General features: G+C 37.8%; 1 protein-coding gene across 1 annotated transcript; it reads left to right on the top strand.

Annotated features, from left to right (window-relative positions):
* Positions 1-615: 615 nt before the first annotated feature.
* LOC121084228 (opsin-5-like) lies at positions 616-25,063 on the top strand. The gene is made up of 5 exons (XM_040585488.1): positions 616-703; positions 4,263-4,425; positions 7,261-7,388; positions 7,935-8,269; positions 24,551-25,063. Exons 1-5 carry the CDS (start codon positions 616-618, stop codon positions 25,040-25,042), a joined length of 1,206 nt encoding a protein of 401 aa, XP_040441422.1. The 3' UTR covers positions 25,043-25,063.
* Positions 25,064-25,788: the final 725 nt, after the last annotated feature.

Raw genomic sequence — 25,788 nt, 5'->3', positions numbered from 1 at the left:
ATGTTGTGAGCATTCTTATATTTGGATAATTATATCCTCAAATTAATACTTATATATATTTTTATATATTAATATATAAAATATATTAAGATTATATATATATTATACCCTCAAATTAATAGAATTTTGTTTACTTCAGTTCTAGGCTGTGATTTAATCTTAAAGTTATACAGAATCACAGAATGGTTGAGGTTTGAAGGGACCTCTGGAGGTCTTCTGGTCAAAACCCCCTCCTCAAGCAGGGCAGCCTAAAGACAGTTGCCCAGGACTGTGTTTTTCACTGTCGCTAAGGATGGAGACTCCACAACCTCCCTGGGCAACCTGTGCCAGTGCTTGGTCACCCTCAAAGTGAAAAAGTTTCCTGATGTCCAGAGGGAGCCTCCTGTGTTTCTGTTTGTGCCCGTTGCCTCTTGTCCTGTCACTGCACACTACTGAAAAGAGCCTGGCTTTGCCCCTTTTGCATCCTCCATTCAAATAAATTAATTGCTTATTCAGAAAATAAAATTAAATTCTCCTTGTCCTTTCCCCACAAAACAGCTTGCAGCCTTGCAGAGAGCTCACAGGCGCCTACTTGGATACTGAATTTCTAATGCTGTGTTCTGTTTTGTTTTTCAGATGGGCCCATCTTTCAGTAACTCGACATTCCAGTCCAAAATAACAGAGTCAGCTGATATTGTTGTTGGAGTATGTTATATGGTATTTGGTAAGTATGATTTCATGGTATAGAGCTTTGGCTGTATTTGATGTGGTAAGGAGACTTGACTGTAAAAGTAAAGTTTTTTTGGACACAGATGAACTTCTCTATATTCATAAAGAGGGGAAAAAAAGCACAGGGTGAAATCATTGAAGGGTTTTTAATGTGTGATTTATGTTAGGCAAAAACCCCTTTATTCAGTACTAGGAATATAAAGCTGGGAAGGAACATGAGTTTTTGAGGCCCTGGCAGTTTTAAGCACCCGTGTGATCATTGTTAAGTCTGAACAAGAGAGTGTCTCTTCCACACATCATTGCAAACCATAGAACAACGTATCCTGACTCCTTATAATGCCTGAAGTAAAATACCAAAAGCTGTAATTATAACATGTCAGGGATAGGTGCTGGAAAGACCAAGTTTATGGCCAGTGTCCCGTCATTGCCTTAGAAAGTGAGATTTCTGGGGAGGGGGCTATGCTGTTAGAGAGGAGGCAGATTTATTATCCGTAGCTCTGGTCTGGCTGAAGAGAAAACTCCAGATCCTAAAGGTACTGGCCAGTGTAACCATGAGCCAGAGACCAGGAAAGTCAGCCCAGACATCTGGGAGAACAGTGGCCACCCTCGTTACGTGCAGTTGGTAGGCATGGGGATAGAATTATAGACTCATTTAGGTTGGACAAGACCATTTCTGGTGCTTCAGAAGATGTTGATAAAGGAAAACGTAGCAGTCGAATGAATGCCCTAACAGAAATTTTCCCTCCCTATGGCAACCAATACTAGCTCTGAAGTGTGGGATTAATGCAAAACAAATATAGCACAACAAAGAGTGAACTCATGTCTAGTCCTGTCAACGAACATTTGCATCCTAATGGCTTCAAAGATTAACATGTGTTCTAACATGTTTTCTCCAAATTTAAATGGATGTACGCCCTATTTATTTTAGAGTGTAGCTGTATATGTATAGCTGAGTTTGAGAGGAGACATATAGCCTGGGTGGACAATACATGTCAGTTTAGAGACATGTCCCTGCAGCATTTATACTCCTGAATTTGCAGAGCTCATCAGCTAAATATAGGATCATTTCTCATCAGAAACCTCATGCAATTTTTCTACTGCCAGATGGACTAGAAATTTTCTTGTGTAGCTTCATTTCTGATTTTAATGTTTTCTGTTTGTTATCAGTACCAGATAAGATGCAGACCTCTTTACTGACAACACTGCTGATAAAATAGTGACAATTTTATCCATGTTTGTCCCATGTTTTCCTCTCCCATCTTTGTTCAGCTAGTCATACAACATAGTGTTGCCTCATAACTTTTGTTTTAACTTTCTCATTCTGGATCCCATGATAATCCACTGTGCTCAGATCACTGAGTCTTTTTTCAGGATGTATCCTCAGTACCTACTGTACCAATTTTACCAAAGCTGTTGGACAGCGCTGCTCGGAAAACAGATGCAGTATGTTCACAAGGCCATAGGAAATGGAGCTTGGAGTGATCCTGATGAGCATTTAGACCATTTCTGGGCCTCTTACACCATTCCTGACCAAAATTTGTCAAGCCTTCTCTGAAAACCTTTCTATGAACTCACTAAGCAGTTTATTCCAGTGTTTGCTAATGTAAGGCAGAATAGGAAACATGGCAAAGAGGTTTCCAGTAAGTGGTATTTTGTAAAAGTTGCACAAAATATTTGAATGAAAAATTATATGCTTAAAAAGGAAAAAAAAAAAAAAAGGTTTTAGATAAAACCTCTTCCCATCTCTTCCTCCAGGAATTTCACAATGGAGATGTATGTGAACAGGGATGGCTTTGACCATAACGGTCAGCCAGATGCTAAAGTGACTGTCATGTCAGTTGGTGCATGCTAAAAACTGTAAACGGACTTGAGCTGGTAATCCAACCAAGAACAGACACCATGGGAAATAAGAACAAAAAATAAAATTGAGGTTTTGCTAAAGGAAAAATGTGGTGATTGATTCTTTTGTAGTACAGCTGCTGAGAGTATTTAGTATAAGTGATATCTCTGATGTGGCTGCTACTTTAATATTCTGGTTAAAATTAATCTCACTAGGAACAGTGAGAGAGCATATTCTGATAGTCTGATGATCTGTGCTCCCTGACCTCAGTCAACTGGATTCTGCTTAAGTAATGTTCCTTTTAATGATACCAAGTTATAATCAGATTGAAATGTAATTGAAACATTGGAAAATATTAAAATGGGGAAAGAAAATGGAAATAATAATTTTAAACAGAACTGTTGCCTTTTACTGTGTTTTCATTGTTATATTTTTGAAGTCTTGGAAGAAAAATGTTTGGAACAAAATTGTTGCACATTTGTGAGAGCAGAATTCAAGGAGAATATCTTTTCTCTTTCCAGGAGGTTATAAATTACAAATATTTTAAATAGGTGTAAGGAGATCAGTGGAAGAAAAAGAAATTACCAGTGTCTAACATTACTTGCTAAACTGCCATTTCCTTATAAGAAAATATCATAATCTGTAAAATATTTGGGAAAATTAGGTAAATTATTTCCTGTGAGAGTATGATTAAATTAAGGCATATTCTCTTATGGGTATAATTCAAAGCCAATGTTGGTTTGCAGTCTTTATGCGAGTTGTTAACGTCAGTTTCTATATCAATATTTACCTATATTCTATATTTATAGTGTTGCTTTTTTTAGAGGTATACAGGAACAGGCAGTGAGGTCCATAAAGCACTTGGTCTCTATCCAACAGCTCGATTTCACACGGCATTAATTAAGGGACCCTCTTCTTTATTAGGTATTCTCGTGTCCATGGCCCTCTGGAATTTTTACTTTTGGAAGTGTTGTTCTTGTGTGTCTATAAAAGGCTGCTTAAAATTCTGGGTTTTCACTGTTATTTGACCTTCAAAACTGATGGTCACCTAACTCACATAACTTTGTGTATCCTTCATAGGCTTTGATCCTGTTAGTTTAAAGGTAGAGAGCAAATTACTTGTCTTCTACTAGATTACCTGCAGCCTTCTTCAGTTTCTTGTCAGGGCTCATAGTAAAACCAGCATCCACAGGGGAAACAGTTCTATTTACACACAGTTCAGACATTACTTAACATTTTTCTTTTTCATGCATGCTTCAACATTCTTGCTGTATTGCGTATTATTACTAGGAACTATAACAAGCACCACTGAAAAAATGCCTCAAAGAGAAAGGAAGAAGGTTTAGCGAATGGAGAGCTCTATACCTGGAACTGGGAAAATGGGTGCAGTGTCAGATGGGTATTGTCTCTTGCTTAATTAATGCCAGCTTCCTAAAGGAAAAATTACTTTTGGCAGGCCAGTTAATTTAATGAATACAATTATTCATTAGATCTTAGTAGACAGTTTGATGAACAAAACAGGAAGAAAGCAGGAAAAATGACAAAATATTTTGAAAAATCTTTGAAATATAAGGAAGAGAAAAGCACAAATATAAAATAGAGACAAGTTTATCTGATAAATGATAGCTATGATGACAGCGCATTATTCTTGTGCAGGAAAAGAAAAGGGATGGCTGAAAGTAAATTTTCCTTCATATTCCATGTTTCTCTGCAGGAATATGCTCCTTGTGCGGGAACAGTATTCTCCTACATGTCTCCTACAAGAAAAAGAATTTGTTGAAACCAGCAGAATACTTCATTATTAACCTTGCCATCAGTGATCTTGGTATGACTCTGACATTGTACCCTCTAGCTGTAACCTCCAGCCTCTCACACAGGTTTGTTCACTATGCACATATTTAACATGTAGGCTCTGGGGGTCTGTGTCAGTGATGATGACCAAATTGCTCTGCCACTTTGTGTGTTGTAAAAGTGGGAATTGATTAGAGGGACTGAGAGAAGTGTGTTCTGTAACAGCAGCTTTATGGACTGCTGGTGTTAATTACTATTTGTGTCTGTTTGAGGTTACTATCTTTTTGATTTCTGTAGGGCTGGGATTTTGTTCCAAATATCTGATTCCTACGGTATTTATCCTTTGTGGGTGGTATTATTCAAGTGATGGTGAAATGCTTCATTTTTTTCAATTGGACAATGAAATTTGGTATCGTAAAAAGGAAACCCTGAATTTACTTATGATCTCCAAATGTAGGGGTAGTGATGATGCATAGAAATGTAGTGTTCTGTATTAATTTTTAGGTCAGCACTCTAATTTGGAACTTCTTCCTTCCTTCCCCACTTCTCTTTATCCACATGTATTTAACCTCATATCATTGTGCAAGATCTATTTTTTGTGATCTTTTAAAGTCTGGGAGTCTTGGGAGGCTTATTACTAGACCTCAGATAGTATTTGTGCAACCCAGGAAGCATGAAAGTGTTTGAGAGAAGGGAACTAGGTAGAAAAGGTGAAGGGAGATCAAGACTGATTATCAGGAGTTGTTCTGCAGGGTTTGGGATAGGATGGTATTGGCAGTATTTTGGTCTATCCCTCTGGGTTGCAGAATGTCTCACAACTGATGGGACAAGAGGAAATGGCCTCATGCTGCACCAGGGGAAGTTTAGATTGGATATTAGGAAAAATTTCTTCATCAAAAGGGTTATCAAGCATTGGAACAGGCTGCCCAGGGAAGTGGTTGAGTCACCATCTCTGGAGGTATTTAAAAGATGGTAGGTGTGGTGCTTAGGGACATGGTTCAATGAGGGACTTGGCAGTATTAGGTTATTGGTTGGACTTGGTGATCTTAAAGGTCTTTTCCAACCTAAATGATTCTATTATTCTATGTGACTATGCAGTACTGATCTGGCTTCCCAAAACACTTTACTGAGAAAACTATGAAGGCCTGAAAAATGCTAAAGATTGTGAGAAAGTAAAGCATTGCTAACTAGATGGAGACATCATCAAGATAGCCCATAAAAAAAATGAAAGAGATAAAAAGATTAAATTAGTTATTTAAACTGGCTTTTCCTGTATGGGAATGATAAGAAAATAGCAGCGGAATCAAAATCATTAAAATGGTTAATGTGTAGTATGATGAAAGACAGACAAATCTGGAAGAACTGCCATGGCAATTTGTATGTTGGTGACAAAGACATATAAACTAAATATTGATGTGAAGTCAGCTAAACAGAAAAAAAGGGAGAAACAGCCTCGTGGTCAAGAATGGAAATTCATTTAATTGTCACAGAAATTATATTCATTGTAATCTCCTTTGGGAATTAGGTGTCTTATCAGGTAGCATCCACCAAGAATTCCTGCTGTCCCTCTCTAATAGGTGTCTGGTCTAACTGCTGCTGTTGTACCAGCTGTTTCTATAGCAGCAACTGAAGCTCCACAGCTTCCAGCCTAGCATGTGGTGGTAGATTGGCACTTGTTTTAGGACATTTAGCACGTTTTAGCCCAGCACTGATATACTGGCAGTGGCTCAGCACAGACATGAATTGCTGTGGCTCAGCTCTTGCTGGGTGCTCCTCAAAGCCCCGATACTGGGAGAAGGAGGGAAGTGAGAAGAAGCTGTTCTAATTTGTGTGTTGCCAATGCCTGAGATTTATTTCAGTTGGAATTCAATACTAAATGTTTTTATGCTCCTTATATATTTTATTTCTCCATGCATTCCTTAATACATTAGAAGCAAATGTACCTACTAGTTAAAATACCCTTCTGGATTTCATATATCAGTAGATACTTGAAAGGTAGAGTTATATGTGGAACAGTCAAGGAATTTCTCCATGTTCAGCTAAATAGTTGCTTAAAGAAAGACTGGTAGCACAGCGGATCAGAGAGTCATGTAGCAGTGTGTGGTGCAGAGATCCAAGCCCTATTGGAATGAGTGTTTAGTAATGTAGTCAGGTAAAACATATTTAACAAAAGACACAGAGAGAACCTCACCCAACCTAACCTCTAGGTAACTTTTTCTTTTCAACTAATCAAATTGAAAAAATTGTATTTGATGTGAAAAAAAAATCTCTCTTTGTCCTTCTTGCATCTAGTTTTCTCTTATTTTGGCACAAAATTAAGAAATAAGAGAAAAAAAATCCAGTAATTACTCAGGTTTTACTACATTACTTTCTGTGCTGAAATATTGCTATATATATTGACTAATGGATGTGATGTCTTCAAAATGTAGCAGGGGGATTTTGACAACTGCTACTGTAAATCATACAAGTATATGAATAGAAAGGGAGGAGGTATAGTGATTCAGATCAAAGTTTTGTTCCTCTGGAGAACCTTCACAAGTGTATGTGTTGACTTTGATGGAAACTAGTTTTAAAAAGATGCATAAAGGTAGCAGAAGTAATAATAAGCAGTATTTATGAATTTATGAATTATCATGACCTAGGTCTACTACTGACAAGCATTGTGATTATTCTTTTCAGAAAGATTATCATTAAGCTATACTGCTTTGTTTTATAAAAATGGCTTAAATGTGAATCATAAAAATGAAGCAGAACATTACTGGCTGTATCTTCTGTAATCGATCATTGACCAACAAATGATTTAATCATGCAGTTTTATTGAAATTTTAAGGCTACAACTATAACTGTATTTCTACCATTTAGCATTACATTTAAGGAAAAAGGATAACATCTGAGAATTAGTTTTCTTGGTTATTTTCCAGGTGGCTGTATGGGAAACAAATTTGCTTGTTCTATGCGTTTTGCGGGGTGCTGTTTGGGATCTGCAGTCTTTCAACACTGACATTACTGAGCATTGTGTTCTGCCTCAAAATTTGTTTTCCAGCTTATGGTAAGCTAATGTTTCTGTCCTAGGTTACTCAATTTTTCTTCTGAACATAGACCATCATTTTTGGGTTGCATATCCTAGAGAGTATTTTTATAGAAGAGAACTTTTAGATCCGGTCAAAAAATTCTTATTTCTGTGATCATTGATAATTGACTATAGGGCTAGATATATGTGATTCATTACATTTAAGCTCTTGTAAGTCAGTGTGATAATTTGGAAACTGGAATAAGAGTTCTTATCTGAAAACAAGGCTAGTCTGAATAAACTGTGGGGTTTTTTCAGAGTTTATTGCTACATTTTGATAGAGATTTATTCATACAGATTTATGTTGTACTAACTATCCTAATTGTATACCCAAGAATTCAGCTACCTAATCTTTTTGCAAATTGTTGTGAACCATGCCCTATTCTTACAAACCTTCAATATGCTATAATATCTAGAAGACCTATTGAAGTTATCCTTCTTACTTACCCTGCTTATCTGTCTCTATATGGGAAACTCCATCCAGATGTGTCAACGATGCTGATCTTCACTGATTGTGTCTTCCAGGGAACAGGTTCAAGAGAGAACATGGACAAATCTTGATAGCCTGTGCTTGGACTTACGCAGCAGTTTTTGCCTGTTCTCCTCTAGCTCACTGGGGAGAATACGGACAGGAGCCCTATGGCACAGCCTGCTGCATTGACTGGCATTCCACCAACGTAAATGCCATGGCCATGTCTTACACCTTAGTCCTCTTTGTTTTCTGTTTTATTCTCCCTTGTGGAGTAATTGTCACTTCCTACTCTCTTATTCTGGTGACTGTGAAAGAATCCAGGAAAGCAGTGGAACAGCACGTCTCCGGCCCTGCCAGGATGAGCAATGCACAAACCGTTACTCTCAAGGTATTTGAAAGTTAGTCTTTGGCAAGCTGTATTTGGCACAGCTGGGCTGCACCATTTAAGGACCCAGAAACTTCCTGAGAAGGAAATAAAGATGGAAAAGAAAATCGGTCCTTACTGCATTTTCATTTCAGACAACAGTGTTGTCTTGTGCAGATTCACTGTATGGCAATGAGTTGCTAAACATACAGATAGTATCTGTATTGTTTCTGGAGGGTGGTAATTAAACTCACAGAACTCCATTATTTGTGAAAATTAAGGTTTCAGTTTTTGATCAAAAGGAAGGTTAAAAATTGGAGCACTATATAGAAGTGAGTTTGGGTCTCATGCTCTTGAACCACTGCTTATGAAAGCCATTCTGGTTTCGAGTGAGTAAATTCTGTTTGCTCAGCTACAGAGATCTGAGCACATCCAGTCTTAAGCTTTATATCACTGAATATTTAAAATAGTGTCGTAGAGATCAAATTCTCTTGTTTATAAATGAAAAAAGGACAAAAGTCACAGAAAAGTGTTTTTCTGTAAATACTTTTTGAACCAAAACCTCTGAAGTTTTGTGTTTCACTAGTTTATAAGCAAAATTAAACCTGTCGTTGCAGTATTTGTTGTGGAAATTGTTTCTGGCTGCCTGTCCTTTCCAGAAAATCAGCATCTATCTTTTTAATATAACAAAAAATAAGAAGAGAAACTTGCGCAGCTGACATTAGGTGTGCTTTACTCCTCAGATAATGTACCTATTGAAAGATGTGTTACCTCTTGACTCTGTTAATTATCTCCAGTGAGAAAATCTTTGTTTTTTCTTGATGTCAGTGTTTCTCTAGTTATTTGTTTGGCATGTCCATCTAAGTATCTTCCTCATCACCCTTCAGTTTTCTGCTTGGAGTCATCTTTGGTCCTTCTCTCTGTTCAGGAATATGGACACTCATTTGCAAATACAATTAGATATCTCACAGATCTGCTTCTGTATAGATGATCTACTTTCTTTTTTTCATGCTAACAAATTTGGTCCCTTTCGGACATCTCTCTTCAGATGACCAAGTGCAGTGTAGCTGCACTAGACATCTTAATCTGCCTCATCTCTCCCTTTGAGTATCTTGGGTTTGACCACTGTTGGAAACATCCTCCTCCTATCTACTGCATAGTCTTTTAACCTAAATATCTTCTGCAATCCAGCAGTTTAATAACTAAAGAGCTGTGTCCATATCTTTCCTACTCCTTCTTTGTAATAACTCTTAGATGGGCAATTTCCCAACTGAAGTTTTTAGGTATATTCCTGCCTTGTTCCTGGATATTCAGTAGACATGTAGACATTAATTTTCTTAAGGCTTTCATTTGACCACAGGATACTTTGCTGTAACTCTAATTAACTTTTAAAACTCTTCATAGCTTATGCTAATTCTATACTCCAGTAAGACCAAGATGCTGGTTACACTGCATCCTCACAACAATCAGAAATATGCAGGCATGTTCCATGCTACTTGTCATTCTTATGAGTTCCTCCTAATAGAAACTGGCAAAATGAAAACAATATGTCCTTCAAAACTTCCTTTGTGATGTTAACACAAAAAGTCATGCTGGTGTGTCATACAGATTGATACTGGTTGGGCTGCTGAAACACCAGGAAAACTGCTTATCACATACCGACAAGTATCTCTTCTTCGTATTACCTGATTTTTTCCCCTCAAAATTGCTCTGATCTTCACTGTTAGATTGTAAACTCCTTAGTTACTCTGAGGGTGCTTATCATCTATGGAGAATCTCACCCTAGGATAATAGTAATAATGCAAACAATAAGTAGTTATACATGATAATCCCTTCGAGACATCTGCTAAGAGGATGATGTAAGTCAAACTCCTAAAAGCAGAGAGGAGAGAAGAGACCTTGTTTTGTTTTGCTTTCTTTTTTTTTTTTTTTTTTTTTTTTTTCCTTAAGAAACTCTGCTAAAACAATCCACTCCAAATCTACCAATTTTATGGTGTACTTGGAATGATCATTTGTTGAACTGTAGCTCTTCCTGCAGGATTTGAGGGGCAATACAGTCCACTTTGTACTGCCTGTCAATTAGAGACAATTTATAGCCTGTTCTTCATCTGGCATTTTCCATCCTGCCTCTGACATCAGGTCACTGTGACTTAGGAGTCCTGGTCAGGTTTGACCCGTGCCTCTACGGTCTGATCCAGCTTCAGCTGAAGTGCTTGGACACTGCTTCAGTCTTGAAAAGCTAAATCCAGAAACTGATCTGGGGCTTAAAACGGGGCTTAGACACTTACAAGTCCAGCTAAGCCTAGATCATGGAAGCTCTTGCGTGGTGGCTCCCTATGCCTCGACGCTCCAAGAAAATGTCACAGGTTCCTCTTCAAGCGTAAAGGTTTCCCAAGTTCCTGCAGTTTGCTTTAATCTGTATTGCCCTGCACTCTAAGTGGCTCTTTCCCAAAACATATTAACTTAACCAGGCCATAGCGTGCAATTTAGGCCCACTTTAGCATATTTATTAGTAATTGAATGTTTTTATTAAAAAAAAGAACAATAAAGTGCTGATAACAGTCACTATCATTAATCTGCTTCCCATGGTAAAAGATCTGTCTGTAGTGGTGTTTTCCGTGCTTTTTTAGAATGACACTAGCAAAATTTCTAGAAAATTTAATGGGAGCTGTATCATGCTATTAGTGCTTTTGTGCTTGTGAATTTGCAAGGCTGGCTAACTGCTGATATTGCTTTTATTATTATATAGTGCTATTATATAATACTATATAATATATTATATAATATTATATAGCATTATAAAAATCAATTATAATGTGTACAGAAGACACTATTGTTCTCATGTGATCTCTTCACAGGTGCATGAGTTTTCCAGCTTCTGGAGAAAACATGCTCTGAGCATATAGATAAGACTGATAAATATTATGAATGCAAGGAGAGATGTAGAAAATTGCCTATCCTCCAGGAGTTCCTTGGGATTAAGCTATTTCAGAAACACAATTTAGTTCCCCCTGGATGCTGCAGGAGCAGAACCATGATGAGCGTAACTTCATGTCTCATCAGATACTGATCCAAATACCTTTACTGAATTGTCTGCAGTACCTTCAATTTAAATCATGAGGGATAAGCCTTTGGCCTGGCAGATCGTGTTCAGTTTTTGTTCTGATTCAGACTTCATGTATGACCTTGGACAAAACTCCTGCTACTCAGCTTGTATTTCTTTGTGGCTGTAGTCTGTGATACCTCTGAAGTACATGATTTAAAGCACTGAAGTGTCATTTGGCTGAAAAGAAGGTTGAACAATTCACATCTCTCTTCTAATATTGTTTACTGAAGAAACTGGTTTTGTTCATTTTTATAATGCAATGATTTCCAGAGAAACAACACACACAAATCTACACACTATGGGGGTTAATTGGTCTTAAACTGGGTTTCTTCAATGCAGGGACATAGGGTTTGAGTTTTTTTAATCCTCACTAATTTATTTTTTTTTTGTTAAATTAACAGAAATTTTACCACCAACATTAGTGGAAGGTGTTGCATTGCTTTGAAATTGGAAGTATTCTATATCCCCTGGTACAAGCAATCTTGAAAGCTATGGCTAATTACAGGTGGGAAGATCTATGAGCATAAAGGGAAGTATAATGGAATAATAAATTGGATAAAGGTTGCTATTCAAAGAAGACCCTCAGTTTGGAATACAGGATGCTAAAGCTCAGTAATTCATTGCAATGGGTAAATCTACTCCTGAAGTAAAAACAGAATTACAGCTGTTCAATGACCTCTGTGACTTTGGCCACCTTAAATACAAGCTTTAGTTGTAAGGCAAAGCAACACTGATTTGCTGCAGGCATTTCAAAGCTGTTTGGGGATTAGTGGTCAGTGTGGTGTTTCTAAATGTGTGTGAAGGGCAAGAATCTGGATGAAGATACAGTCTTAGTGCCAAACCTGCACTATTGACTTTATCATATTTATTGACTTGAGGGGAAGGCAATCAGCTTTTTGACAAGTGTAGGAGAATCTGGTTGACTGATAAAGAACATGTTGAACGTGTCTTACTTCAACGCATGTTATGGAAGAATACAGAAATTTCATTTGGAAAGAATGTGAGATTGAGCTTCTGTTACTTTAATGCAGATGGTCACATTTATGGTTGGCTTTTACTTTTGTGTAGGATAAGCATTTATAATAGTGAAATGTGAAAGAAGTGCTTTTAGATTCCTGTGTGAGCATGGTCCAGATCAAAAAAAACCCTCTTCCATTATGTTTTAAACCTTTCAGGAAAGTTGCCTTCATTTTTGCGTGCTCTCATTTGACTAGTTTATTTATAGTGATCACTGCTACACATCTAAAAATCCTAGGCTTTCCAGATGTGCAGGTCCTACAAAGTTGCCAGGCATCTTGGGCCAAAGTACAATTGTTATTTTTTTTAAATCTGGAAAAGTTTTACAGAGGAAAAAGAGGACAGATCAAGGGTAAGACAGCCACTAGCCATCCCAAGTTCATCAGGCTTTTGTTACAGCCTTATGAATATCATTTTAATTCCTTTCCTCCCATTATAGGAATAATAGCATTAGTTATTCTCATCTGTTGCTTTTCAGACTTTGCCATCATTGCTTTGGAATGTTTTGCAAGATACAATTGCAATATGCCTTGGCTTTACAGTTCAGTAAACTCCCAGTATGCAGAGTGTTTAGCTGGCTAGTTTCATGATTTCTATGCACAATGAAACTCTACAGGATGGGAAATTATGGCAAATATTTCCCTTACTGACGAGAACTGGAGCAAGGTTGAACTACCAAACCAAGGCCACCAGTGTAGTCATAATCACCTACCAGCTTCAAATTCAGGAACCAGTCTTGCTTTGCCTGGTGCTTAGCCTGTTAGCCTCTGCCTCTTGCACATTTCTTCCTCCAGGCTCCAGGTATAGTACTTGTGGTGACCTGACTACTCAGCAAAGTTTGCACAGCTAGCCTGCAGTTTTCTAGTAGAGGGGTCTGCTCTTGCAGGCTTTTGAAGAAAGCTAGATGAGCCTTGCCAGAGGCTGGTCCATGAGATTGGATCTGTGAGCCTTGTAGCCTTCAAGGACCCAAAGGGCGATTTTGGGGTCTGTGCTGCCTGACTCTAACATAAATTCAGCAAACAGAGGGAACAGGTGATTTGTAAGGAGCCTGTCTTCATCTTGTGAGCCACACTAGGGGACAAGCAGCATCTTGGTAGAGGGTGGTGGACAAACTGGTCATAAAGGGCTGGATCAACAGACAAGAGCCATTTCCTCCATCATGCTCCCTGCCAGCTGAGCTATTTGTCTGAGAGAGGTACCATCCCCTGTCCTGCTCAGACATTACCACAGTGACTGCACTTCTGAGAAACTCTGGAGAAGCAGTGGTTTCTCTATGGCACCCTGCTTATTAGACCTTGCTCTGGGGTGCACAGCTCACTGGTGTTCTAGGAAGACCAGAAGAAAAAAACGCTCACCTATTAGTATTGCTTTCTATATTTTGATGAAAAATGGCTTTCAAAAAGGAGGCTGAGCACACAGTACTAAAATAAAAGAGGTAAAAATATCAAGCGATGGAAACACTCCCATGATGATACATTTATATTCTCCTGTCATCTGTGACCTGGATCAATGAGAAGGCTTTCTTTCCAGCTTCCTTAATTGCCCTGGGTGCTACTTGATTTCTGAAAATAAAGCCATAGCAACTGTTTGTGAAGGCCTCTAGCCTAAAATCTCATTGGTGAGATCCTCAGTGAAATCTAGGAATTCCCTTTGGCACTTCAGCAGACGGGTGGGTGCTGGGCGCTCTGAGGACAGGTTGGCTCTGGTCATTGGGGATCACTGGGATTTTGCCTGTGTGGTGCATGTGTACCTGTGTGCACAGACTCTGAACAAAACCTTGCTTTTGCAGCTTGTGAGATGTAGAAAAAGTTGTGCTGAGCATACAAGGAGGGGCAGAAACCAGCTCTGGATATGCTCTGTGTGTGTAAAACCCCACAAGGAAATCTGGCCCTGAATCTAGCACTGGAATTCCTCCTCCAAGGGAGCCTAGATCTTCGTGTGCTTTAGGTGACCCTAGGGCAGGATAAGTGGAGGCTTTGTTTAGTTTTTTTAAGTATTTATCAGGTTGCATATAATGATCCTATTTACGTGACAACCAAAGTAGTCCATGATGCAAGGAGAATGGATTGCACTGAAGATACATAGCTGATACACACATTTTAAATAAAATGCTTATGCTACACTGGATCATTGTTTTTACTTAGAGCTATAAGTAATAGGTGACTGACTAGAGGAGAGGGTATATCTATTTATGTGTACTTTTTGTAAGCTATCCACTAATCATAGAACTCACTTTATAAAAAAAAAACAACCAAAAAACAACCATAGACAACTACCAAGAAATTTTTGGCAGTTGCAACTAGATAGCATTAAAAATATATTTTTGCCATATTTTAGCAAGACAGCTGAAGAAGACTTACCTTCACCTTGCACATCTCAGCAGCTCTAAGCTGAGCAGATACAGTGAGATCTAATTATGTATAAAATAATAAGTCAAGAAAATAATGCCGGATTGCTTAAAAAAATCTTGCCAAAGGTCTGTTCCAAAGTCTGGGGAGCAGAGTAATGATTGGAAAGAGGCCCATAGACTTGTTTTGGAGCAGATACCAATATGAATTAGACAGGGGGTTTTCTGAACCGTGTCGCTGTAACAGTATTTTACTGTTTTTACTTTTTTTACTGCATTGTACTTTGTTGAAGGGAGGAGTAAAATCCATGACATGAATTCTCAAAGCTTAGCCTGTGAGTTTCTAATTTCTTTTACTTCTTCCTCTATTTTAGAAATGCATTGGCTCACTGGCTTATTATTTTGCAGGAAAACAAAGCAGACGTTGTAATAGTCCCTTGAGGCATAAAAAATCGGTGGAATTAATTTGTTGCTTATAAGCATGCATTTGGACTAAGTCTTACAGATTTTGAAAATAGTGGCACTTACTCTGTCAGAAACAATTTTTAGGAAAAACTTTCTATTCTCAGCAAAGCATCTTCATCCATAGCAATTCTTTTAAAAGTGAAAGGAAAGAAGAAGTATCATTATATTGGCTTTGTCATAGCCTTATCTGATCACCTTTGGGGAGCACATTGCTTCTTCTTTGCATCCTCTGGGAACTGAGAATCCTTTAAGGCTCTGCTGAAATAAGTATATGCCATAAATCAATAGAGAAAAGTTAAGCACTTGCTGCAAATATTCTTTTCTGTTTTGCAGGCAAGAATAAATTTGGCTTCTACAGAAGAGACCAAAGATGGGCAATACATAATTCATAGGAAGGACAAGATGCAGTCCTCTTGATTTGAATGACACAATCATAGGGATACTTGATTTTTCTAATTCATTAATGCTCAAGACTTCTTATTGAAAAACATTTTGCAATATATTTCTTAAGAAGTAGAAAAATTACTTCTAATGTTCTATTCTAAACACTTCTTATTAATTCAGGGAATTATCCTTTATTAACAATTTTGTACCAGAAACATCTGTGCACTGGCAAGGTTCTATGTTGTATGTAGAGATACTTCAAGTCAAGACATGTAAGATGCTGAATACATCAAAACTCTGCTTTCCTGCCTATTCCTAGAAGTGGCCTCAGGCATGTTGGGTGAACTATCCCTGACAGCTTGCAGGTTTACCTTCTCTGCACCTACAGGCTACAACTGTTCTGTGCTTTGTAAAAGATCCATAGGGGCACAGGGTTTTACAACAAGACTCAAAACTATCTTTCTTTGACTCAAAACTCAAAAATATCTTTCTTGAACTTGACCATAATCTCTTATTTCCATGCCTTCTGTACATTGCTCCTTCTTACCGATATTCTTGATAATCCTGCCAATCTAAAGCAATAACGTTGTAGTTTCCATATGGGTATATAATAGTCAGTTGAAAGTGAGTATTTTTAGGTGGGTTTATTCTTTAGATGGAAGAATTTCCCAAATCTTTACTATAGCGAATATACTGATACACCAAACATTTATATGAGTCTGAAGAGAGTTCATTATAGTGAGGGTAAAGTGTAGTGAAAAAAATGTTACACAACTCTCATAATCATTCTCAATTTTTGTATATATTTCTGGACAATATTATTCTTCTGTAGGTGAAATTTGTAAACATAGAGGTTGGCTGTTAAGTTGAACTTACCACATTAGATTTGGAGACCTAACAAAAGTTCTTCAGGCTATTTGAAGATCTGCAGCTCATACTGTTTTAGTGGAACCTGTAGATAACGGACACACATGTAGCTGTCAAGTCTGTAACTGCAAGCAGACGCTTAAATAGTGACAAACATGCTGAGCTGTAGGTGCTAAGGACTGAATGATCCAAAGCATCTACATGGTTTCCATTAAAGCTTGCTGAGATTACACACTACATGACAGATAAATCGATAATTCAGCATTTATATTTTTTATAATTAAAAAGCAAGCCACTATTAGATTATTATACTGTTAGCTAAACCTGGCATCTAGCAAGAGCTTGCTGTTATAGCTCCATGCTGCACTATGATGAGATAAGAAAGTAACGATGACTCCTAAGATTTTAACATGCATACTTTTTTACCTATATTGAAGTCTTCATTTGCTGTTTCAAATACTGGTGGTGTAAACTAGTCTTGAAAGCTTAGGGCAGCCTAGTATCACAGGTATAAGGTACGTAACTGTTTACTTGCATTCGAAAGTATATGAAATGTATTTTGTTGAAGAAAAAAATGTCACCAGAATGCAAAGGAGCTTGTATTGTTAGATGCTGTGGCAGTACAAACCCAGAAAACTGGGAACCCAAATGTTTAGGAAGCAAAATACAGCAAATAAAAGAAGAAAAATCTGAGGATCTGTAGCTGGATATGACAGTAGTTTCTGTTTTGTTAAAGAAGGTCAAGGATCACAAGCACTGACTCACTGATTGCCCTCTTGCTTAGTTGTTAGCATGCTCCCTTGTGTGGTTTTTTACCCATCCCTGGGCATAGGTCACAGAACAACACAAATCAGGGACTGTTCCTAAAAGATGATCTGGGCAAAGCTGTGGCACATTTGTCTTGTAACAGTTCCCTCTTGTATAGCTTGCCAGTACCATCCTAGGAGCATCTGCACCCTAACGTGGCCCTAATGCCCCTTCCTGGGGCATACAACAAATACTCTGTACCATGCAATAAAAACTCTGAACTGAGAAAATGTACTCCAAACCCCCAATAACTATGTCTTAAGCCCACCGAGACACCACAAGAGAATGCTGGTGAGACCCAAGGTCAAACACCATGCAGTGTGGATGTAATGAGCCTGTGCTAGACCCAGAGAGCAGTTCCTGATCTTATTTTATTTAGCACTTTAGTCTTATATCCAATGAGACTATCAAACCCAGTTTTTGTGTCCTGAATAAATTTCCTGCTGCTGTGTGTTAGTTCTTAGATGGATCCCCTTTTCTAACATGCCTGCTGTGCTGGGAAGAGGTTCTGGGGTTTTTAAAGAGTTGTTTTGGTTTTTTTTTTAAAAAATATTTGCAAGCTACCCCTGGCTGAGTTACACCATGCAGGAGAAAGCTTTATGTCTGTATAGTTTAAGCAGGAAAATGGGCAGTAACACCTTGGTTTTTCTAGCAAGAAAACTGTCAGTGTCAGGCAGCCAACTGGCCCCTTGCTGCTCCTACCATGACAGTGCCCCATCCTGTCCCCAGGCCTGCAATGCTCCTTTCAGTGCAGTCTGGTGCTAAATGATGATGAAAGATTAGATTGACTTTTGTCATGCTGATGCTTTTATACCAAGCTTAACAGGATCTTGACATGTTCTAGTGATTGTTGATCTTAATTCCTCTGCTTAGTGTCTGTGATGTCAAATCTGTTTGCTTTACTAAGGACATACATTTACCCAGGGAGTTTTCTGGCTTCTGATTAAATCTGGAGTAGTTCACTGCAGTTTGGGCTGAAATTATTATTTTGAAACTTCACAAATGATTCACAACATTTCTAGATTTCATATTATCTAATACAAGCAGCACATCCTGCCAAGATAACTCCTCAGGATACTAAAGTCGATGAGGCTCGGCATGACAGTCACTGATGCCACTTTTGCAGTAAGCATGCTTTGCATCTGTTTATGCTGGCCAGAGCAAAATGGACCAATCTGTGGGGACTGTTCTGAGAAAGATGAGAGCATGGCTGACTGATTCATACTAGGTATACCTACAAGGCTTTTAAAATCCTTTCAGCAGAAAAGAGTTACTAGAAACCTGCCTAGAACGTAACTTTGAAATAATGCTGCAACCCATAATTAAATATATAGCAAAAAGACTTTTTGTAATGCATGTGCTCTCATTCTTCATGTACTTTCTTTTAATTATAATGAGTAATGCTTTGCAATATGGGTAGTTTAATGCAAGTTACTTTGGTGACTGTGTTAAGAGAAAGATGAGGGTAAAAAATGAGGACAATGACTTGTGCATTGTGTGCTGGTTCCTGTACAGCAGAAGTGCAAGTCTGGAAATTTGTTCCTATATGTTGGTAGTTCTCCATAGGCCGGGAGACTTTGTTATCTGGAAGCAGATTGGAAGTGACAAATACTTTCCTTGATAGGGTGTGGAAAAACATGTAGTTTCAGGATTTGATTTGTTGAATGTATCAAGCATGGGTGGTATGTTGTGTTTCTAGTTCTAATTTTTATAAACTTGATGGACAGATTGAGAAATCTGGACTGCGCATGCAAAAATGCACATTCCTTTGCATGCATGATTAGAGATGCATGAGAAAAAGGCAATTTGTTGTTGTATTTTTAAATAAGTTTAGATACTCCAGAAGATTTTACATGTAAAATTACAGGATATGTATACATAATTTTAATATGCGTGTACACAAATACATATGTGCTTTTACATGAAGAAATCAGTAACTTTCTATTGAAAACTTCTGGCGAAATAGCTCCACAAGTTAAACATCTACAATTTAGAAACAGAAGTCAGACAACAAGGTTTCAAATAAGATATTTGTGTTGTAGTAATATTTCGAATAAATATCATAGTGATCAAGTGGTTCATGTTTTTCAATTAGTTTTCAAAATGTATGATTTGATCAAATCTGGTTTTCACTTACTTTAAGTCAGTATCCTCTCCAAGCATTGTGCGTCCTTACTAAAGAAACTTAGGGTAACCCTAAAAGGCAAGTTGTGAAAGATTTGTACGTGTGCATAGTTTCCACTTCATGGGAACAAGTAACACAACTTTGTTTCTGGTAGGCTGACAGCAAGACATTGCTGCCACTAACTGGCCGAGTGTCATTGCCTCAAGGATATTCTCACCAGTGGTTCAGTCCTGTAAAACACCATTTACTTAAATGTGTCAAGAAGCTGAATTCAGCCCATATTACTCAATATGTACTTCAATAAACATCTAGTTTGAAATAGTTGAATCTGATCCTCAGCTTGTGCCAACAGCCAGGGTTCCATGAGTGAACAGGCATACACAAGCCGAAGATCTAACTGCAAAGATGACCTACCACTGCAAGTATAGAGCACCTATTTTCTTTTTCTGTTTACCTGTAATGTAAAAAATATCCTCTGTAATTTGTGGGGTTTGCTATGAAGCTCTTCTTATATACTGTAAAGTTTCCCCCTGTTCCAGCTCAATTGTAATTCCCCAAGAGAGACTTTTGCCTGTAAATTTCTGAGCAGTGTCACCTAGCATTATATTTGCTATGTTAGCAATATCCTTGTGCTTGATATACAAAGAATTTTTTTTTAATTTGTAATGGTGTTTATTTGCTTCTCCAGGAGGTATTTTTAAGAAGGTTTCTGTATATAAGATTAGCCTACACACAAGGCCAAAGTTTAAAAAGATTTTTGAAAACTCCTCTATGACAAATCATATTGTTCACAAGCTATGATAGAGTCCTGTCTAGACTAAGAGGCAGAGCAAGGATTCATCACTTCTTTCCTTACCTTGGGAAATAATTACATTGCTATATGTCTACATTTATATGAATTTTTACATTTTATGAAAAGATTTATACTTGGCAAACTATGTAAGTTATGTGAAACTTCCCAGTCAGAATGGATGCTGGATGTGTAGGGGATGCTACGTATCCCGTGATAGTATTTTTCTTATGTCCCTGTATGATAAACAGGACCATAGGGGTTCTTCTGGTCAGTGAGATCTTTGAAATACAACTAATTAAAATAAAAATATGGCTTGCAAGTTGTAGGAAGAAGGCATTGCCTTTTATTCATACTACTTCAGAGCAACAATGGAACACTTGATGGTCACTTTGATAAGGAAAAGTTTTAGAAATTTCCATGGATATGTGCAGTTATGAAAATATAGCTCATAGAGCTGAAGCTGTTCTCTCTATTTCCATGATAAAGACATTACAGAAAGTCCATTAACATCATCTTCCTATTAACATGAAAAGATTGTGGATTGTAAACCTTTGATTGTACTTGTTACAAACTGTGATGAGTTGGTGACTTTTGGAATAGTTTCCATAACAACTAAATATTTTTATTGCTATACATGAATCCTGCACATATTTTTCTAAGTCACGTTGTCACATTGTTCCTTAATCAGCCACACAACTTTATGCTGGATCTTCTTGTGTTCTACACAGGTTCAGTTTGCTGTTACAGCAATGTTAGCAGCTGTGTATTAGGCAATATGTGTCTTCTTTGCTTTAATGGGAGATGCTGGGCTCAAGTCTAGAGTGAAATTATGAAAAGGCTTGGCTGTAGCCCAGCATGCTGGTTGCCCTCCCTGGGTCTCATTGTGTAGTGATGCACAGGTGACTGCTGCCTCAGGTGGTGTCACCTTCACAGGAGGATATCCAAAGCCAGAACTGACATCTGTCCGTCAAGTATAGCATGAATATAATTGAATCGATCACAGAGTGATGTAATGAAATGGGGTAGTTGACCCATTTCATACTGTGAGAGTCATATTCACTTATGAACTGTTCTCCTTCGTGTGTGGTCTTCGTGAGTTAATGAAATGAAATAAAACAATGAATATACAGATCAGTAATTCTGAACAGCAGTTTCTGGAGTAAAATTAACTCCTCATTGGAAATAACCTGCCTCAGGCAGAAGTAAAGGTTTTTTCTGACATATTCACAGAATTCTAGTTGGTTATTGAAGCTTCAATTACAGAACAATGCTGTTTTGCTTCTATGCTGGTACTTAAATTTTTAGATAACCTTTGGTCACTGGTAATGTGCACTGAATTCAGAAAGCTCTTTGGAAATCATTGGCAAAGTTGAAATACAAACCAGCAGGAAAAAAGGAAGGGTCACTCACAAGTACTACTCTGCCCCTTACAGCGAAAGAGCTTGTAGAAAAGATTATTTTGCTTTCAAAACTTTTTTTGTTGTTATCTTTGACCAGTTTATATACAGGTAATTGAAATCCCTTGTTATGGCTGACTTGTAATGCTTCGTTGCCTCTCTGTTTTCACTGGAACAGTGTACCTTCAATCGTCTTTTTCTGATCATTTTAGGAAAAGTCACCACTGCAACTTGCATGTGTAGTATTTCAAAGGTAGCTAAGATATGGTTATACAAATACACCGTGTCTCCCAGAATGTGTACTAAAGGACATTGAAGGCATAGTGTACCTATACAATGTTCCCCCATTTGTTGTCCTTATGCAGTTCTGCTTTTGTTTGCCTACAAAACCACAACAGTGTCCTTTGGTTTGGCCCTTTGGCCAATTTCTTTTGAATGTTCACAAAGTTGCCCCATATCTGCTTCATTAAAATTCTTCTTTTTGTGCTTCTTTTTGTGTTCTTCATCATGAAAACCTTGATGTTCTTTGCCATCTTGTGTTGCCATCACTGGTTAGCCCACTCATACCTATCTTCTTGGAACCATGTTGGTCACTTTGTTGATCTTAAGGAGCTGGAGGTACTTCATCAAGCACTTGGCTTGAAACTTCTTAACATAGGCAGAAAGTGTTAAGTCCTTTCAAGCTTCCAACTTCAGACTTCTCAATATGCGGCATGATCATATAAATACTAAAATGAAGTCTCTTTCTACATTCATCTATGTATATGTACAGTTGATATGCTTAAATATCTTCAAGGGGGGTCCTTTTGCCTAATTGTGCTCTGCTAAAAGCTAGTTGTCTTAAGTACATCTTCAAAATTGTCACTGACAAAGACCTGAGAGCAATCTATCATTTCTGTTTTAGTCATAGATCTTTGAATGGTATCAATTACTTTCAGGAGATATGTCTCTCTTTCCTTTGACATTATAAAGAACATGGGCTGGCTTAGATTTACATATAAGTTTTTGGATAGCTCAAGATTCATCCTGTCCTTGCTCTAGAAACCGTATTTATGGAGTTTTGGAAGTTAGCTGAAAGCTCTTTGAAAATATGCGCCAAATGTCTTTTCATAGGAACAATGCAAAGCTTATCACAATCCCAAAGATTAATTGCTACCATAAATAAGCCATCTGGGAAATGCACCAACTGATTCTAATGTCCATTTCTTCTTAATGTGATTCTAAAGGGCCAAGGGATATTATTTGCCACAGAGATTGCTTTTAGTTTCAGTCTTGAATACTGGCCACGGACAGTTGAGGATTACAAAACCAATGCATATGGCACCAGTATATCCATAGACAGAGCCAGACCTTCAGCAGATATTAAGAAATAAAATGCTGTGGAAACAAAGAGTAAAATTAAATTCACCCCATCCTGTGGATTTGCCTCTTCATAATTTCTTAACTCGCCTCATTTGGCCAAAACACCTTGTTTCTCAACTGTTAAATGACTTTAACTTTGAACTTCATGTGAGCTCTAACCTGTTAGAGCTTTAAAAGGTTATCACCCATAAATGGGAATTTTCTTCTCTGCCACTACTATTATAGTGGATAGCTTTTTAGAGACATACGCAAATTCATAAACAGATTTTATCCTAATAGAAAAAACAGTTAAATGCCAAAGACGTTCCTCATAAAACTCATAGTATATATTTCTTGGCAGTCACCACGCATTTCTTCTTGCAAAATAAAATTTGTGAGACTATTAAACTTTGGGAGAAAATAATAGCATTTGGAGGAGCTCTCTGTGCCTTAAAAGAGTCTAATGTGTGTTCCTCTACTGTTAGTGCCCAGGGTCTCTTTCATTCTCACTCTGAACACAACAATGTTGTCTCTCTTAATAAAAAAACCTCAAGATTTTTGCAACCTTGAATCTATAGCCAGCGCCTCACTGAGAAAAGTGGTGGATTTGCAGTTAACTGATCTAGTTAGCAGCTCTGTACTCCCACTTGCAGAGGGCAGCTCAGGCAGGTGGCACAATTAGTAGCTAAAACCAAAAGTACTTTCCTTATGTATTTTCTTCTGTTCCTTGGATCCAATGCTACTCTAAATTGAATAGATTCTTTACAGTCTTCCTTATTTGGAAATACATATTTTCGGCAAGAATGGACTCATGAAGAGCATGAAAATTCTTGTTTCTGTCTTTAAAATATATGTGCACTTCAGTTCTAAACAATGTTTAGGATGATGCCCAGCAAGTTAGTCTTCCTAGATGTGCTGATGCTCTCACAGTTTAGATTTCTCGAGGGTTATGTTTATTGCAGATCTAATATTTATTCTTGCATTTTACATATCTCTGTAATAATTCATGCAGAAAAACTTGTTGGTTTTGTTTGGTGGTGTGATTTTTTTTGGGGGGTGGGTGGGTGTTGTTTTTTTTTTTTTTTAAAAAGATTCTCAAAGCTTTCTTCATAGAGTTTATTAGGACAAACAATTGTGCAGTAGGAATTCACTTAAATTCATTAATTTGATGCACCTTCAGGATTAATTCTGTTTTCTGCTTCAGATGTGTACGTGTGGCTCCAGTTGAGCACTGGCAGTAAAATTATGGAAGACATCCCATAGCCAGGAAAACCAGTATTACTAATGAATTAGACAATAAATTGGAATGGCTTTGCAATCCAGACAACTGTTTCACCAGAATGGTATCTTTTTCTTTAGGTTGGCTTCCCTTTTGGTCTAAAAAGAGTTTTCATGGCACTTTCATGAAGAGAAAGAGAAATGTAGGCACTGATACATTTTAACTCTGAAAGTTTCAGGTAGAAGTAAGGTTTAGAAAGAATTAAGTTGCTAGAAATATTGGCATTTGGAGAGCAGTTGAGGTATGATGGAAGACTTGGGGAGACTTATAACAAGGGAGTTCAATCAGGTGATATTTTTATGCATATACTATTTTGATGGCTATTTTTCTCATGCATGCAATTTTTTAACTCGCTGTTTTCTCTTTTTCTCTGCAAGCTGAGTGTTGCTGTGTGCATTGGATTTTTTGCTGCCTGGAGCCCTTATGCCATTATTGCCATGTGGGCAGTTTTTGGATCAATAGATAAGATTCCTCCATTAGCCTTTGCGGTGCCAGCTGTCTTTGCAAAGTCATCCACACTCTACAATCCAGTTATCTATCTCCTCCTGAAACCAAATTTCCGAAAAACCGTCGCCAAAGACTTCACGGTTCTTCAACAGTTATGTATTAGGAGTTGTTTTTGTGTCAAGGCACCGCAGGACTACAGATCAGCTGTGAACACCAGTCTGAGAACACTTAAAGGCAAAAATGAATCCAGCTGTAATTCTCTGCCTGTTGTGGAAGAATGCTCTTATTTCCCCCATGAAAAGCACAGTGATACTTTTGAACATTTTCAAAGCTATCCAAAATGCTGCCAGGAGAGGCCAAGCGCTATAGAATGCCCTCCTCAAGAAACTATGTCCTTGGCAGCAACCTCCAAGCAAAAGTGAGACAGGCCAGTAAGAAGTCTGTGGGGAATAAAAAGCACTGAAATTGATACCTTGGAAATAAACTTGGAAGCACTACCTGTGCATTGCACATTTACAGACCTCTAGAGCTGCTTGCTTGGAACCCTCTGACAGTACTTTGTTATACTGGATTTATGAATGTAACATTTTCTGAAGAGTCCTTCTACTCCATTTTCTAGACTGTTTTCCTTTTCTCATACTTTTTGATGGGACATGTGCTACAACATGAACATGCTTATAAGTACTGTATGACTCTTGCGATGCCAACTTAAGTACGTTGTTCTGTGTTCACATCACGAACTATGTCAGACAAATCCTCTCTGCATTTCATAACATCCTTTCACTCCGTTTTCAAGAGAATACACTAACCATTGACAGGTTTTCCATAAAGTGTTATTACCCTTTCTAGAATATGTACATTTTATATTCTGGCTGTTCAAAAGAAATAACTCAACATAGAGTTTTAAAAGGACAAGCTCAGGCTGTCCTTTTAATTGTTATAGCAACTGAAAAGGTAAATGCTAACTGAAATGCCTGTTTTCCAGGAAGCAATGCTGGATGACCGCATATGTTGCATTTACTGGGAGGTATAGGTCATTTTGTTCCTTGCTTTGAGATGAACAGGCAGGTTCTGACCTCATTCAGGAATGAAATCAGAATATTTCTGGTAATTCAAGATAGTATGTAACTTTTGTTTACCTTTTGGTGTAATTTTAGAACTTGCCCTA

Source organism: Falco naumanni, chromosome 3, assembly GCF_017639655.2.
Source record: "Falco naumanni isolate bFalNau1 chromosome 3, bFalNau1.pat, whole genome shotgun sequence".
NCBI lineage: Eukaryota > Metazoa > Chordata > Aves > Falconiformes > Falconidae > Falco > Falco naumanni.
The sequence above is the reverse complement of the archived record's forward strand: the minus strand, read 5'-3'. Positions and strand labels throughout refer to the sequence as shown.